This window comes from Podarcis bocagei (assembly GCF_964188305.1).
Source record: "Podarcis bocagei genome assembly, chromosome: 12".
Taxonomy (NCBI): Eukaryota; Metazoa; Chordata; class Lepidosauria; order Squamata; family Lacertidae; genus Podarcis; species Podarcis bocagei.
Genome location: NC_138137.1, coordinates 14,507,864 through 14,525,076, shown reverse-complemented (window position 1 = coordinate 14,525,076; position 17,213 = coordinate 14,507,864). Strand labels below are relative to the sequence as shown.

General features: G+C 43.1%; 1 protein-coding gene across 5 annotated transcripts in view; it reads right to left on the bottom strand.

Moving 5' to 3' along the window:
• Window positions 1-17,213, bottom strand: part of CPNE4 (copine 4) — a 265,049-nt gene that overhangs the window by 28,040 nt on the left and 219,796 nt on the right. For all 5 annotated transcript variants that reach the window (XM_081164654.1, XM_081164651.1, XM_081164655.1 and 2 more), the window contains 3 exons: window positions 9,813-9,911; window positions 1,014-1,100; window positions 324-383 (listed from right to left, as the gene is read on the bottom strand). In XM_081164654.1, the coding sequence (XP_081020780.1) occupies window positions 324-383; window positions 1,014-1,100; window positions 9,813-9,911 (246 nt within the window). The remainder of the gene's footprint in view (window positions 1-323; window positions 384-1,013; window positions 1,101-9,812; window positions 9,912-17,213) is intronic.

Genomic DNA, 17,213 nt, shown 5'->3' with positions numbered 1-17,213 from the left:
AATAAATGCACACTTTGATTAAGGTAAGGTGTTAATGACTAATTTAAAACTTGAAATCTTTTTGTCTAATGTTTATTGAGGCTGCAATTCTGTATGTGTTTACTTGGGAGTGAGACCCATTAAAAATAATGGGACTTGCTTCTGAATATCCATGTATAGATTATGCTGCCACTCTCCCATGTGAACACAGCAAAAATGTACAAGACATGATGTATAGGGGAAAAATGGTACCTGGTTCTCTAATTTTGTCGTGTGTGTGGAAAAAACCAAATATTTAGCACTGTGAAAGCTATCCATCTGCTGTCCATTTAAAAACCACTTACTGTAAACTGTATTTGGCAGCCACCCATGATGTAGTCTAAGAACGAATGCATCTTGTGAATCTGGAAGAGAAGAGAGCCAGAAATTCAGATTTAAACGGCACATTCTTAAATACTTCTTCATGTATTAAATGGGAAGGTACTTCTGTGAAGAAGGCATTTATTTAGAGCGGGGGGTGGGGGGTGGGGCTTATTTTAGGCCAGATCCTTATTAATCCTCAACCCTGTGGGCCAACTCTGAGAACCTGACATTATTACGGGCCCTGGGACCTTAGGGTAAATGGCTGGAAATAAATATATAAGCAACCCCCCTATGCTACATGTGGTAAGCAGCTATATGCGTTTTGATTGCACACAGGGAACAGAATGGGTTTCTGAGGATCAGCAGCAACTACATTCCTGAACAACAACTGTCATCCCAGTGAAAACACTGATCCACCTTGACTCCGCAACATCTGTTATGCTACCTCTGGGACTCCCTCGCTATAATTAATTTCTGAGACATGTTTCAGTGTACTTTTTTACTTTATTTTAACATAGCAATGCCTACAAAATGCCTACAGTGAATTCAATTCCCTTTCAGCAATTGGGCTCTTAACTTAGCTAAACACACACACACACACACACACACACACACACACACACACCACCCTTCCAATTCTAAATATTGTGAATCTGTTCAAATGACAGCACCTTGCAGAGATTGAGAATGACAATGCCAGAGTTCTTGTAATTCTTCTTCTTTACTTTGTACTTGGGGTTTATGCACTCCCACTGTACCTGTGAAGACACAAACCGGGAGCATGAAAGCCGTTTCATGTAAGAATCTGAATAATTTATTCAAGTTGCATAATGTGCGCTCTGCCGATGAAAACAGAAATCACATGAAACAGTCCAAAGCTAAAGACATTTCTAAACATCAGCCAATCAGGAGGGAATTATCCCTTATCCGAGACCTTCTGCAAAGTAAAACACCTGCATATCAATTTATTTTTTTTACAAGTGCCATTGCAAACACTGATTTGGCATGCACCTCTGCAAGCTATTCAAACATTAGGCTAAATCTGATGCCTTGCTGGAGCAGATTGAAGGTCCATCATGTATAGGAATGAGGAACCCACAGATTCCCCAAGCCCTGCTGTAGACCAAATGGAAAGGCAAAGCCTGTGTAAATGCTTCATAAGACAACCCATTGTCATCAGCTGTACTTTGAAGTGCGAGCCAGGTTTGTATAAATTTCTAAATATATAAAATGCATACACAAAAATACAGCTATGGCTATTTAAGCTGTTGTGCACTGCCTCAGTGAAAGTGCTTTAGTCCCCTAACCAGTCAAGCCAGAATGCTTATTTTATCAATGTAGTCCTATTTAAGTCAATGCAAATTTGTTTTTCAATCTAGCACGTATATATGGACAGAGCATACATCTCCTTGATGTTATCATGCTTCAGTGTTTATAATCCATTAGTGGGTCTCATTTGCTTCCATAAACTATTAAACTCTGTTATGCTGTTTAAAAAACCTCAACCACTTACCCCAGGGTAAAGCCATTAGTGCTGGAGTCACAAATTGCTTAAAGGGACAATTTGCACTTAGCTGGCTTTACTCCCGTTGAAGTTAAGGAATTAAACACATTTTCTGCAAACACAGGCATTGTAAGGGATTGGAAGACACCAGCTATGGGTATGTTGAAACAAAATTTTAAAATTCCTTCCAGTAGAACCTTAGAGACCAACTAAGTTTGTTATTGGTATGAGCTTTCGTGTGCATGCACACTTCTTCAGATATGGGTATGTTGTCGGACTACAACTCCTATAATCATTGGATGCGCTGCGTCGTGCTGATGGGAGTTGGGCATCCAGCAACATCCGGTGAGGCACAGGTTCTCCAGACCTGCGCATAAACCAAAGGGAATGGCGGGGCCAGTGAAAATGTGTCAATAAGACAACCCTTTGGGCCTTGGCCATCAATTTTACTCTGCTATGCCAACCAATCTTGTGGTCTCACTGCCCACATGGGAGATTCCACTCTGCACACTGAGCTGCAGATGGGACATGTTGTCTCCCCTCTTTTCATGTGTCCACAACTTTGGACCAAATATGATGCTGTTCTAAAAGGAGTCATCACCTCATCCGCAAGACACGATAACTAGTATGTAATATATAAGCAGTGCTGCTGCAAATAAATATCACACATCTTTTCCTTTTCTTCTGCTGGTGCTCTTTGGATTTTCATCTTTTGGTCATCTGGCCATGAGCCACTCAGGCTGCTGTTCTTAGTGTATAAGGTAAAGGTAAAGGGACCCCTGACCATCAGGTTCAGTCGTGGCCGACTCTGGGGTTGCGGCGGTCATCTTGCTATATTGGCCGAGGAAGCCAGCGTACAGCTTCCGGGTCATGTGGCCAGCATGAATAAGCCACTTCTGGCAAACCAGAGCAGTGCACGGAGATGCCGTTTACCTTCCCGCCAGAGCGGTACCTATTTATCTACTTGCACTTTGACGTGCTTTCAAACTGCTAGGTTGGCAAGAGCAGGGACCGAGCAATGGGAGCTCACCCCGTTGTTGGGAATTCGAACAGTGACCTTCTGATCGGCAAGTCCTAGGCTCTTTGGTTTAACCCACAGCGCCACCCAAGTCCCCCACTCAGGCTGCTGTTTTGAGTGTATAGCACCCAGCTAATCTGCCTGGAGGCTAAACTGCCGGGAGGCAGTGGAAGACAGAAGTGCCTGGTGTGCTCTGGTCCATCGGGTCACGAAGAGTTGGACACGACTAAACGACTAAACAACAACAACAAAGGTTAAAACATGCTCTTTTTTAAACACTGCTGTCTTTGATCCTGCAGATGGATCTGATAACTAAACAAATTTAACAAGAGGGACATTTCCATACTCTGCCTGGCCCAGATAGCTGAATGTGGCTCAGCTTCCCCAGGAATTCAAATTATTCATCTTGTGAATTAATTCTCTTTTCCAGTCGAGGTAACAGACAGGACCACATGTTTCTGGGAATTTTTCCAACATCTTCATTTATTTTTTATTGCTTTCTGATCTCTGGAGTACTTGCTCAAGTTCAGCCCCTCCTTTCAGATCTGATATACTGTATCTTAATTGATGGTTTACCAAAACGCTGGTGGGAAGCAAATATGACAGGGATGTACTAGTCTAATAGTTCATATCTGCCCAGATGTCGGACCTTAGGGTGAAGGGTGAGGATAACAACAAGAAGAAGTAGTCCTGTGTGCTATGTGGACACCCATTTGCACAACATTTGCTTATGTTAATTTATACAAACAGATGCAAATTTAGAAGTAATTACTAACATCAGAGTTAATTTTTACAGTTTAAATAGAAATACTGCACATCTCATCATAGTAGGAAAGATTATGATCAGGCCTGATTGGTTGCTGGCCGGGTGCTAACTGATGATGCGAAACTTCTTTTTTACATATTTTATTTATAATTTTCAGTTTTATACATTTCAATAATTTTACAATCATTTTAACATTTCGAAACTTCCTTCCCCACATTCCTGCGGTTCCTCAAATTTATTTTTAATATTTTTTGCATGTCCAAATTAACTTAATTTGCTCATTTATTCATCTACTTTAAATATATATACCCTTACAAAACTGCAGGTTATTACAATAATCCTGCCAATGTTCCTATCTGTTTACAGTTTGTAAATATTCCACAAACCATTTCCATTCTTTTCCATAAAATGTTTGTTGTTTTGATTTCTTATTATTCCGGTAAGTTTCGCTATTTCTGCATATTCCATACGTTTTTGTATCCATTCCTCATTTGCTGGGACTTCTTTCCATTTCTGGGCAAGTAACATTCTTGCCACTGTAGTCGCATACATGAATAAATTTCTGTACAGTTTGGGTAGTTCTGGGAAACTTCTAAGCCCCTCCTGCTCTCCCTTCTTACGGTTTCATCTCTTTAAACTGGACTAGGACTGGAGTAGACAAACCTTCAAACAGAGAACTGTAAATTAAGACATACGGGAACCCCAGTGCTTTAGTCAGATTCAGCTGGTCACCTTTTGTACATGGCATGGGAGATGACGGAGGTATCTATCACCTTGTCCTTTGCCTCAGGCAGCAAAATGTATTGAGCCAGTGCCGTGTACGAAATTAGACTACCAGGATTTGTCAAGCCCTCTTTCCAAGCACCACTGCGCCCATTTTACAAACACAACTGAGATTCCTTGCACTCAGGTGAACTGATAGAGAGTTCTTCAGTAGTAAAGCAGACAAATTTTGGAGTCGGAAGCCCTGCCAGATCAATCTCACGATGTCAGCTAATGAGCCATTTTGTTATTAAACATGAGATTGTTCACATTTTATTTTTATTTTTTTGGAAATGAGAATTTTATGTACAAAAGTGACATAACATTTGGATGCCCTGTGGAAATAATTTAGAAGACATGTTTAAATGTTTAGAATATTTCTGGATTTTTACAGTATTTTAACTACAATGAATTGAAAGTCCAAGAGGCCTTATTTTGTATGTACCACATAAAAACAAAAACAACCACCTCTAAGAAATGCAAGGCTATTGTATTGTTATATTGCCTGCCTCAGAAATCTAGAAGTGTTGGCCTCAGATACATGATTTTTTCAGATACATGAAAACTAGTTTTTCCTCCATAATTAAAATAGGTGTCATGTAGGAAGTATTATCCTGTTTAGGCTGAAATCCAGAACATACTTACCTGGTAGCTAGTCCCACTGAACTCAATGGCACTGACCACTGAGTAGCCATACACAGGATTTCACTGTTAATATAGAAAATACATCTAGTTTTGACACCTCAAATCAGGCTTCCTCAACCTCAACCCTCCAGATGTTTTGAGACTACAATTCCCATAATCCCTGACCACTGATCCTGCTAGCTAGGGATCATGGGAGTTGTAGGCCAAAAACATCTGGAGGGCCGAGGTTGAGGAAGCCTGCCTCAAATGTTCCTTTCCAACTTGTTTGTGAACTTCCAGAGATTAGACACTGTTCGTACGACTAGACTTTAACATACTAATAATTATAAACTATCATAGTTAAATAACATCCTCACCTTCTGGAAATTTCCATGGAGATTGCAAATGTTAGAGGTTTTCTCAAAAACCATTTACTTGTTGTTTTTTCCCTGTCGCAGAAACAGATTTTCACTTATATAATATTCCCATTGCTAACTGTCCAGGTGCACCTTCTTTTTAAAGGCTATTTTTAAACCCCTCTGGCTCCCTTGAGCTGAGCAGAGGAATTTCCTTGGCACCTTCGATTGCCTTTATCAAAACTTATAATCCAATTACGTGCATGATGTATTGACATGTGTGCCATAGGGTTTTGTGTGGGTGGGTGGAACTGAAGGAAGTCGCCAAACAGAAAGGTGTAGAAGTTCAGTTTTCTTAATAAAATATGACCGAAACAACAAATGATTCCAGCGTTACACACTCATCAGAAATGATTGTCGTTTCTCATTTTCAGCAACAAAACAATGCAATGAGAGCCCATGACCCATCTAGTCTAGCATCCTGCCCACAGTGCCTCTCCCAGGGGCTTATGGGAAACTTGCAAGCAGGACATGAGCACAACAGCATTCTCACACCTGTGACTCCTAGCAGCTCAGCATGGAGGTGGAACATAGTCTTCATGGCTAGTAGTCATTGACAACCTTGTCCTCCATGAACAGTCTAGCAGCAGCTAGACTGGTGACTGGGAGTGGCCTCCGGGACCACATAACACCGGTCCTGAGAGATCTGCATTGGCTCCCAGTATGTTTCCGAGCACAATTCAAAGTGTTGGTCTGACTTTTCAAGCCCTAAACGGCCTCGGTCCTGTATACCTGAAGGAGCATCTCCAGCCCCATCATTCATACCGGACACTGAGATCCAGCGCTGAGGGCCTTCTGGCTGTTCCCTCATTGCAGGAAGTGAGGTTACAGGGAACCAGGCAGAGGGCCTTCTCGGTAGTGGCGCCCGCCCTGTGGAACGCCCTCCCTTCAGATGTGAAGGAAATAAGCAGCTATCTTATCTTTAAAAGACATCTGAAGGCAACCCTGTTTAGGGAAGTTTTTAATATTTAATGCTGTGTTGTTTTTAACACTCGATTGGGAGCCGCCCAGAGTGGCTGGGGGAACTCAGCCAGATGGGCAGGGTATAAATAAATATATCATCACCAACATTATTATTATTATTATTATTATTATTATTATTATTATTATTATTATTATTAACTTGTCTAATCCTCTTTTAAAGCCACCCAAGTTGGTTACTGCCCTCTGTGGGATCCAGTTCCAGAGTTAAGTAGGGTTTCTACACCCTACTTAATAAAAAGTGTTACTTACTTCCTGTCCTGTTTTTCTAGAGAAACAGGTGCCAGAACTCAGCATGAAAGCCTCCCCTGTTCTCTTATAATGACAACGGTGCCCACCTGAGAGGGGCCGGAACTGAGTTCCAGAAAGTTCCAGCTGAAAGAAAAGTGCTGCTTTCTTCTTATTGTCTTGTTCTTCTGTTGCAGGCACCCCCAAACTCAGCCATCCAGCTGTTTTGGGACTACAGCTCCCATCATCCCTGACCACTGGTCCTGTTCGCTAGGGATGGTGGGAGTTGTAGTCCCAAAATGGCTGGAGGGCCGGGTTTGGGGATGCCTGTTCTATTGCATAGAGCAGGTATTATGAATGAAAGCTTCAAAGAAGCAACCAGCTGTTGGAAGATGCAAGTCTTGGAAAGCTGGCTAAGCTGTTGAGCTCAGAAGAGTCTTTTGGCTAACTATGATCTTCAGGGGGAGTGTGGCAACAGAGAAACCTATGGGGGTGCATGAAATGTAGTGATGTGAGTAAACTAAAGAGCAGCAAGGAAACACATTTGCTCAGAAGCTCCCTTCAGTGTGGTTAATTTAGGCCAGTGTTTCTCAACCTTGGGTCCCCAGATGTTGTTGGACTACAACTCCCACCATCCCTGAGCTCTGGCTTCCTAGCTAGGGATGATGGGAGTTGTGGTTCAACAACATCTGGGGACCCAAGGTTGAGAAAGGCTGATTTAGGCAGTAGAGAATGAGTAGAAATATTAGCTCACCTGGCCTTTATGAGTAGTCTTCAGCCAGTTTGGTCCTGGAACCAACCTTCAAGCCAAGCATGCCTTTGGGGACCCATTCCTGAACATGGTTATGATATACTATCTGCCTGGTGTGTTGTGCTGCTAATGCAGCCCACCTTAGGTCATGGCATGACTCAATGGTGAGTCTCAACTCAACCTAGTGGCCTAAAGATTCAGAATGAGGATTAGACCCCTCCAAAATGTTTTCCTTCTAGGGGAGTAGGGGGAAAACCAGAATGAGTGGGATGGAGGGGAGAAGCACTCCCTTCACCCATGAAGCATCAGTGTCACTACTGCAGAGAAACAAAAGAATGTGCACTGGCACGCTGGATCAGAAGTCTTAATATCCTTCCCACAAGCAAACTGACAGCTTTCTAGATCTAAAGGTTGCTAATAAGTTGACCTGATAAAGTGGGAGGTCATCTACCCAGGGAGGAATAAGAAGTTTTCTCAGAAATTCCAATTAAAGTCTAGCTCAGCTCTGGCTCCCACTGAAACCACCGGTGACATTTTAACACAGCACAGATGCAGGAGGCAAAAAAGCAATCTGTAAGGCGGAGGTGGTGAGAACAACTGTATTATTTTCTATAGAAGAATCAGTCTGAAATAAACAACATATGACTACTTTGTTAAGATGTCTACTAGGTCTGAAATGTGATGACAGGTGGGCATGGATAAAGCCTGAGGAGGAAGAATGAGAACTGGGAAGAATGAGACACGGTCACCAGCCTCAGCTAGCCCCCCAACCCAACTGAACAATCAGTCCAGGGGGGGGGGGAATTCCTGTCAGCTTCCTCCTCTTTAGCCTCAGTGTTGTTCCTTGAAACTCAGCAGGGAGGATGGGAGCAAACCTAGAATAATCCAGCTTTGTTTGTCGTTGGTTCTGACTCCACTTCCTGTTGGCCTCTCTTGCCTTCCACACTATTCGTCTCAATGGCCACCAGCCACCACTGGATAAAGCGCTTATCCACACAAGTGTTCTGTATGAGCCCTGTCACATATTTGCCATATAGCTGGCTCTTTCATGTAAAGGTTTGGTGTTAAATTGGCTCCTTGCATCTAGTCCCGGGGCACGTTGAGTATCAGATTTGCTCTGGACCCCATATAAGTTCTCAGCCACCCTGGGTGCAGACAGGCCTTGCTGCCTTAGTGTTATTTCCAGCCCTACTACAAACAAAATGGTTTACATGGTTTTGTAAGAAGACTAGTCCTCCTGTAAACAATTAGCTCATTTCGCAGTCTAATAAAATAGAAGTCTAGAGTTTTTAGTGTGCATTCTAATCACTTTTTGTCCACATTGTTGTTGTTTAGTCATTTAGTCATGTCCGACTATTCGTGACCCCATGGACCAGAGCACGCCAGGCACTCCTGTCTTCCACTGCCTCCCGCAGTTTGGTCAAACTCATGCTGGTAGGCTTGAGAACACTATCCAACCATCTCGTCCTCTGTTGTTCCCTTCTTCTTGTGCCCTCCATCTTTCCCAACCTCAGGGTCTTTTCCAGGGAGTCTTCTCTTCTCATGAGGTGGCCAAAGTATTGGAGCCTCAGCTTCAGGATCTGTCCTTCCAGTGAGCACTCAGGGCTGATTTCCTTCAGAATGGAGAGGTTTGATCTTCTTGCAGTCCATGGGACTCTCAAGAGTCTCCTCCAGCACCATAATTCAAAAGCATCAATTCTTCGGCAATCAGCCTTCTTTATGGTCCAGCTCTCACTTCCATACATCACTACTGAGAAAACCATAGCTTTAACTATATGGACCTTTGTTGGCAAGGTGATGTCCCTGCTTTTTAAGATGCTGTCTAGGTTTGTCATTGCTTTCCTCCCAAGAAGCAGGCGTCTTTTAATTTCGTGACTGCTGTCACCATCTGCAGTGATCATGGAGCCCAAGAAAGTAAAATCTCTCACTGCCTCCATTTCTTCCCCTTTTGTCCACATTACTTTTATGAAATTGTCTTAAGCACCTAAGGTGCTTTCAGACTGTCACCATTTTCTGGTGGGAATCAATAATATAGTAGCAAATTTAGGCAGTACAATTAAAGCTTATTTCAGACTTTATGCAATCAGAAAAAGTGATGAGGAAATGCACAGAAAAGTGTGAGTAGCACTTGTTTGACACAGTGTCATACAACATTCCTGCAAGCAAATCAGATTGAATGCTCAATAAACAGCTAATATAATCTAACGTCCCTGCAAGCTTTGTGCAAACAAATCAGACAACCAACCATCTGGAATTCACCCTAGTGAAAAGCTGGCTTGAATGCTCATATCACTGCAATACAAGGGACTGCATGTTTGGCAAGGCAGCCCATGCATTAAACTCTGCTGGCTATGGATTGAAAAGGTTAATCTTTTAATTCTGCTGTTGCTTTTAAATGGCACACATTCACCTGAGCCTACCTGTCTCCCTTCCAGGGCTCCTCGCATCTCCTTGAATGTTGAACTGAATTCTCCAATGAAGTCATGCTTGCCATTGGAATCCCAGTCCCAAACTATGCACTGAAAGAGAAAAAAGAGAGAGAGAAATAATTCTTCCCCTTCCTTTAAAAAGATTTTTGGAGCTGATTTTATCCAAAACAATCCATAGACCCAGTTTGTGTGACATGGTAAGCCAAACAATAGATTCGTAATACCTATGTGAATAATAATAATAATAATTTATTATTTGTACTCCGCCCATCTGGCTGGGTTTCCCCAGCCACTCTGGGCGGCTTCCACAAAGACCAAAAATACACCAAGATGTCACACATTAAAAACTTCCCTGAACAGGGCTGCCTTAAGATGTCTTCTGAATGTCAGGAACAGAAATTGTGCATGTGAATATCAGCAGTATTTCATATTGTATTTCCCCCCCGTTCACAAACATTGCTGTAAATAATTATGTAACGTTCTGATTGCTCTTTGGGCTAGCCCCACATTTAAAAACAGGGTCTCTAAAAAGATAATGTCTGTCTTAGGCTGCATCCCGTTTCCTTCATTTTTGAAGTGATTATGCAATACTTGAAAACCAAACTGTTTTTTAAAAGTATTTAGGGTCTCCCCCCCACATACATCTGAGGTCCTAAGCTGTGCATAAAACTGTACTGTGTGTATAAATCTGGCACTGTCTCTGTGTTATGTTGTTTCTGCCTGACATTTTGGAGTTTTTTCCCCTAACAAATGCTGCCACTTCCCCACTCCTTCCCCCCCCCCCTTGGGAGAGTAGCAGGTTGGGAGGGGAGATCCAAGCAGATGGGTTGATTTGGATAGAAAAATTGGCAAGGATTTCCTCCAGTTAAATGCAAAGATAAATATAAATACAAGCAACTGTGATATATTAATTAATTCCTATGCACAGTACCTTTTGGCTGCTGGAGACCAAAATTTTAATATATGGTGGGGTACAGAGTACATCTGTGATCTAAGAAGAACTCCTTGGGGGGGGGGCAGGGGAGCTGCTGAGCAAGATATTCTGGTGCCTTTTCAGACTCAAGAGGAAGTGGGAAAAGAACACGACTGAAGTAGTCTGTCATTTTTCACCACATAAGTCTGCAGCTTCTGCTTTGACCTTTATATCCCAAAGGGACGGAATACGCTTGAATCAGGTGCAGGAAGTACATCTCTCTCTTGAAAACCGACAAGCTTGCTGACAAGTCTGACAGAGATAGGAGTGATGTGCCCCTCTGTGCCCAGGTTTGTATGTTTAGAGGTATACAGTTAAAAAGAGAGATTGCTGTGAAATTTGGGCCCCCCTCCCCCATTTGATAAGGTTTCATTTTCACATTGCCAGTGCTAACAGGGAAAAGAACACACCTGGACAAGAAAATTGTGGGCAAGGAGAAACGATTTAACCCCTTTTCTGCTTGTTGTTCTCCAATTGGATATAAAGACCCTATATCTAGCGCTACTTGGGGGGGGGGGCGGAAACCTCAGCTGGTTTGGATTAAAAACAACTGAAGGGGAAAATAAAGGCATTGAGTCTTAAGGTGCCTCACTCGCCCCATACATTTAAAGATCTATTATATCACTGATTATATCATTTGGGTGGGGTTTTTACCTTTACATACAAGGCAGAGAAGGGTTTCTTCTTTCTTTTATCAAAACAGAAAAATAAATAAAAATTAAAGGCTTTTCTGTCATTTCAACCGGCGGCTCAGCTGCATTTCTGGGGCAGAAGGCTGATTGGAATGACACTACACTGTGATGTAACATCATCCGCAAAGGCACTCTTGAGGAATCTCCCTACGACTGCTCCTACATAATGATGTACTGTGGCTCCCAGGAGTTCTCTGTATCTGGAATGTGGCCCAGCTGCTGAGACCAGTCATACTGTTGCCTGAATTGGCAAGGTTGCCCCCCCCCCTTCTTTTGGTAAAGCAAAGAAAAAAACAAATCCTTCATACGCTTCTCATTTAAAAAGAAGATCACCCCCAGAAAAATCTGTTCCCAGCCCCCAGAGTTCTCAAAATACTCTGTCCACTTCCATGGGTGGTCAAATGGTTTGTCTCTAATAGACAATACTGACAACAGTTATATAACAGTTATATATTGTATTTTGCTTTGGTGAAATGCGGCGTATTTTCCATTGTGGTACTGGCCAGATGTTGTTGGACTTCAACTCCCATCATCCCTGACCTTTGGCCATGCTGGGCAGGCCTGGAAGCTACCATGTTGGCTACCCCTCCTCTATTTCCAGACTTGTTTGATTTTGCCTCTTTGAAAGGATGCAGAATTAAACCTGTTCTCCTTGGAGGAGGAGAGGGGAGCTTAAAGGTAAAGGTAAAGGGACCCCTGACCATTAGGTCCAGTCATGACCGACTCTGGGGTTGCGCCGCTCATCTCGCTTTATTGGCCGAGGGAGCTGGCATACAGCTTCCGGGTCACGTGGCCAACACCACAAAGCCGCTTCTGGCGAACCAGAGAAGTGCATGGAAACGCCGTTTACCTTCCCGCCGGAGCGGTACCTATTTATCTACTTGCACTTTGACGTGCTTTCGAACTGCTAGGTTGGCAGGAGCAGGGACTGAGCAACGGGAGCTCACCCCATCGCGGGGATTCGAACCGCCAACCTTCTGATCAGCAACTCCTAGGCTCTGTGGTTTAACTCACAGTGCTACCCGCTAAAGACACAAACTCAGTTAGTTTTAATTTCCCCAGGGATCTTCATTCATAGATAGATAGATAGATAGATAGATAGATAGATAGATAGATAGCTGGATAGAGATAGATAGATGATAGATAGATAGATAGATAGATAGATAGATAGATAGACAGACAGACAGACAGACAGACAGACAGACAGACATACATACATGTATTACACACTCACTCACAATCAAGATTGTGATATCAAGATGATATGCTGCTGGCATGGGAGCCATTCTCCCATGGTAGTCCTTCTCTTGTTAGTGCCATCAGAATAATTGCGAGCAGCCCTGGGACATGAGCGATGAGCCTCATATTCTCTCCGACAACAATATCAACCCTTAAAACACCACCCAAAGCTGGTTTGTGATGCAGTAGCCCCCATGCCACCAGGATAATGTAAGAGGAGCTTGCTCCATGATGTTGAAAGAGTAGCTAAGGGTGCAATTCTGTGCACATCTGTTTGGGCACAGGTTCCACTGAAGTATATGGGCTTTACATCCCTGCAGGATCCTTGTGGCTTCAGGAGACAGACTGGTGGGCAGGCAGCGCACCTGTCAAACTTGGCCTCTGGAGGGAGGCAGGGGGCAGTTACCCAGCTGGTCTGTTGCTCAGATCCAGTTCCCCCACCCCTGCTCTAAGGAAACCAGTGTGCTGGCACCACTGACCTCTCTTGCTGCTTGAAGACTGGGCTGCATGTAACATTGCTATCTGCACTAACAGCAGATCTCCAGGGTTTCAGAAAAGAGCGTTTCCCAGCCCTACCTGAAGACGCCAGGAACTGATGCTGGGACCTTTTGCATAGCTCCAAAGCTATGACTCTTCCCTGCTACTTTTATGGAGCATCAATCTTGTCTTTTTTCACATGTGTTTAAGGCAGCAGAGCCAATCTCACCTGGAGGAGACGATAAATCAAGTGGTTTACTGCTCTGTTAACTTCCAGAAAAACTGCTTGCCAGCTGAGTCTCTGTTTACATACCCAGGGTCTGCTAGGGCACTATTTGCACATCATACAACTGTCCTCTGCTCTTTATTGAAGCAGGTTGTGAGGGATACCAGGTTGCATAGCCTCTAATCGCATGTCCTTTATTCCTACAATAAAATGCTGTGTAGGGCTGCTGTTAAAGAGTGAAAAAACCAATTTCACCATCCCTCTCCCACATAGGTGCCAACTCCCTGGGCACATGGGTGCCCGAGCATGAAAGGGCTGGGCACCCACAAATTTCAGTGCCAGAGCCATGCACACTGTATGGCACACATGGCCCCGGGCACCCATGGTCGCAGGAGCAAGTTGGCAATCCTGCCCCTCATGTCCCCCAACAGTCAGGATTCTGTGACCACTGAGCATGCTCATTCCTCACATCCTTTAGCTGCTGCCTCTTCCATATTTTTTGTACTTCTGCAAATCTTATAATTGGGACACATGTGATACTGAACTAAACCACTGAGCTTCTTGAGCTTGCCAATCAGAAGGTCGGCAGTTCGAATCCCCATGATGGGGTGAGCTCCTGTTGCTCTGTCCTAGCTCCTGCCAACCTAGCAGTTCAAAAGCACACCAGTGCAAGTAGATAAATAGGTACCGCTGTGGCGGGACAGTAAACAGTGTTTCCGTGCGCTCTGGTTTCCATCACGGTGTTCCATTGCGCCAGAAGCGGTTTAGTCAGCCTGGCCACATGACCCGGAAGCTGTACGCCGGCTCCCTTGGCCTGAAAGCGAGATGAGCGCCGCAACCCCATAGTCACCTTTGACTGGACTTAACTGTCCAGGGGTCCTTACCTTTTTATGATTTCCCCAAGCCAGGCAATACCTCCCTTATGTATTTGTGGTGCTGTTTTGGTTTTAAATACATAAGCAATGGTACATTTTGGGTTTGGCTACAGGAGCCACAGGACTCATAGCCTAAATAACATAAACAGAGAACAAATAAAAGCTACCATAGGCAATGTTCAGCCTCTCCTGTTCTTCCCCCTCCCTAAAAAACAAACATTCACAATTGCCAGTTGCTGATTAAAGAAAAAGAACAAAGAAACCTGATTGCACTAATGATCCATTCATTATCTGAAGTTCGTTATAATGCCAGAAAGTTGTTAAGCAGAAGGCGAAGGCGAAGAAGAAAGGACTGTTTTGGATTATTTGAGGGTTGAATTTTAATTGGAGATCATTAAAAGTCAAATTGCATCTAACAAGGTCAAGGTTAACATAGATCAAGCTGGTTGTTTATTTCATTCCTGTGGGCTTCTAACTTTAGCTTTAGGGAAGCAACCTAGTTCTTAGTACCACTGAGCTCTTGGACAAAAGAAGCCATTATTCTCTCAGTGTTGTTTGCACAGCTATAATCAGGGTGAGGGTAAGGGTGCTTGTTAGCTGGCCTATTATAATTGCCTATTATGCAAGAGATTTACAACTGGCTATAAACATTCATTGCCACCCCAGGTCAGTATACTACATACAGTGGGCTGCTAAACAAAACAGCAACTGATGTGAATTCACGTACCATTTTACAGAACCAAATACGCTGTTAGGGATAAGCAAATCTGTTGGTTTCCTGTAAGTGTGTCACTTTTCCAATCTAAAGTTCACTTCCCAACATTTCCACATCCATTTGCAAATTCCTTTCTTGAAAAGCCCATCAGTATTTTAGTGCTGATTTCTCATGATATGCTGATTTCTCATTTTTGTATGCGATTTTGCCTAATACATTCTTTCCTAATATTATTTGTTTATTTATCAAAAAATTATACACTGCTCGATTGTAAAGAAAACGTCAAAGTAGTTTACAAAAAGAACCATAAAACCAGGATTTTTTTTATTTTTTAAAAAACATTAAAACACACCAGGAGTTAAAAAACTAACACTATTTCTAGGCTTGTCTAAACAAGAATGTTTTTGGCAGGTGCCAAAAAGAATGCAAAGCTTGATCTTAATAGGCAGGGAATTATTTCCCCAAGTGTTGGTGTTGACACTGAACAACTGAGTTCTTACAAATGCATTTTGTAGCACCTGCAGTAGTGGCAATTCCACCGACTGAAGCAAAAATAAAATGCATTTTTGTATGTTATTTTCACATATAGACACACTGGTGTACTGTACCCTAGTACACGCATTTTTGTACCCATTGTCTGACAAAATGCATTGCAAAAATTAGGAGAATTTCAAAGGACGGCTGTGTTTTGGTTTGTGTATTGTTTTATATTCAAGTTAGAGAGATAAAGGACGTTTGGTACACGTTAAAAGCTGAATCTACCAAATCTATCCACAACTGTCCTTCAAAATTTGCACTTATCTGAATTTTGTGACACAGTTTTCCAATCCCCGTTTACAAAATAGCACAGGTCAAGGGAAGTGTGTGCACACATGAAGGTGTTAATGAAAATAACACAGAAAAATGAATTATGTTAGAGGAAATAGTTTGCAAAAATGTGTAGTCAAAACTGCATATAAAAATGAGTTTGTTAGGAGAAATTTGTACAATACCGATGAATAGACATGAGGGTTTACTCCCTACCCCAGAATACTCATTCACTTTTGATCAGCTGTCTCTGACATGAAAATGTTCCACACCAAGTGGCTGTTGGCTGCTTCTTTGAAGGTTGGTAGATAGGAGAAATGGAAAGGCTGGACCTCTTACTGTATACAGTTAAGAAGTAGGCCTTTCAGACAGTGAAATGCCCTCCATCTTTAAAGGTAAAAGTAAAGGGACCCCTGACCATTAGGTCCAGTCGTGAACGACTCTGGGGTTGCGGTGCTCATCTTGCTTTATTGGCCGAGGGAGCCGGCGTACAGCTGTGGCCAGCATGACTAAGCCTCTTCTGGCGAACCAGAGCAACGCACGGAAACGCCGTTTACCTTCCCGCCAGAGCGGTACCTATTTATCTACTTGCACTTTGACATGCTTTCGAACTGCTAGGTTGGCAGGAGCAGGGACCGAGCAACGGGAGCTCACCCTGTCGCAGGGATTTGAACCGCTGACCTTCTGATCGGCAAGTCCTGGGCTCTGTGGTTTAACCCACAGCGCCACCCGCGTCCCATCTTTACAGAGGTGCAAACAGCATCTGCACTGTTCTGAATACTTTGTACTCCTCAGAATGAGATGCTTCCATGCTCATCCAACTGTGGCTGCAGCCATCCTGCCACATTACCAACAATTAGTGAACCTCTGAGTCAACTGCTTCATTCTTAGTGATTTGTGGGTTGGAGGCTGGGAGGGGAGAAGTGGGAAACATGCTGTTGCAACTGCTACAAGAGCTGAAGTCTGGGACACTGCACACCATCAACACTGCCCGAAACAATGCATTATACTTAAAATGGGGAACTGTCTCTAAAGTTTTGTTACCAACACTTTTCTAGACCTCCCTGCTCCTAATGCAAACCAACAACAAAAGTTCTATGAATGGTAGCATTACACACACACACACACACACACACACACAGTGTGTAATACCTGAATAGACAGAAGACAAGAGCCTTTTAAAGAATGGGGAATACCGGCAACATTTTTTTTCAATGGCCTGCTGGTGCCAAATAAAACACAGCATAGATCTAATTACACCAAGTGAGAATCTGGTCCTGTGAATCAATGTTTTGTTGTATAGCTTCCTGCAATATAAGCCACTGTTTCTACAACACAACAAAAGCAACATATGTATGATTGCCACTTTTGCGAACACTGTTTTCAGA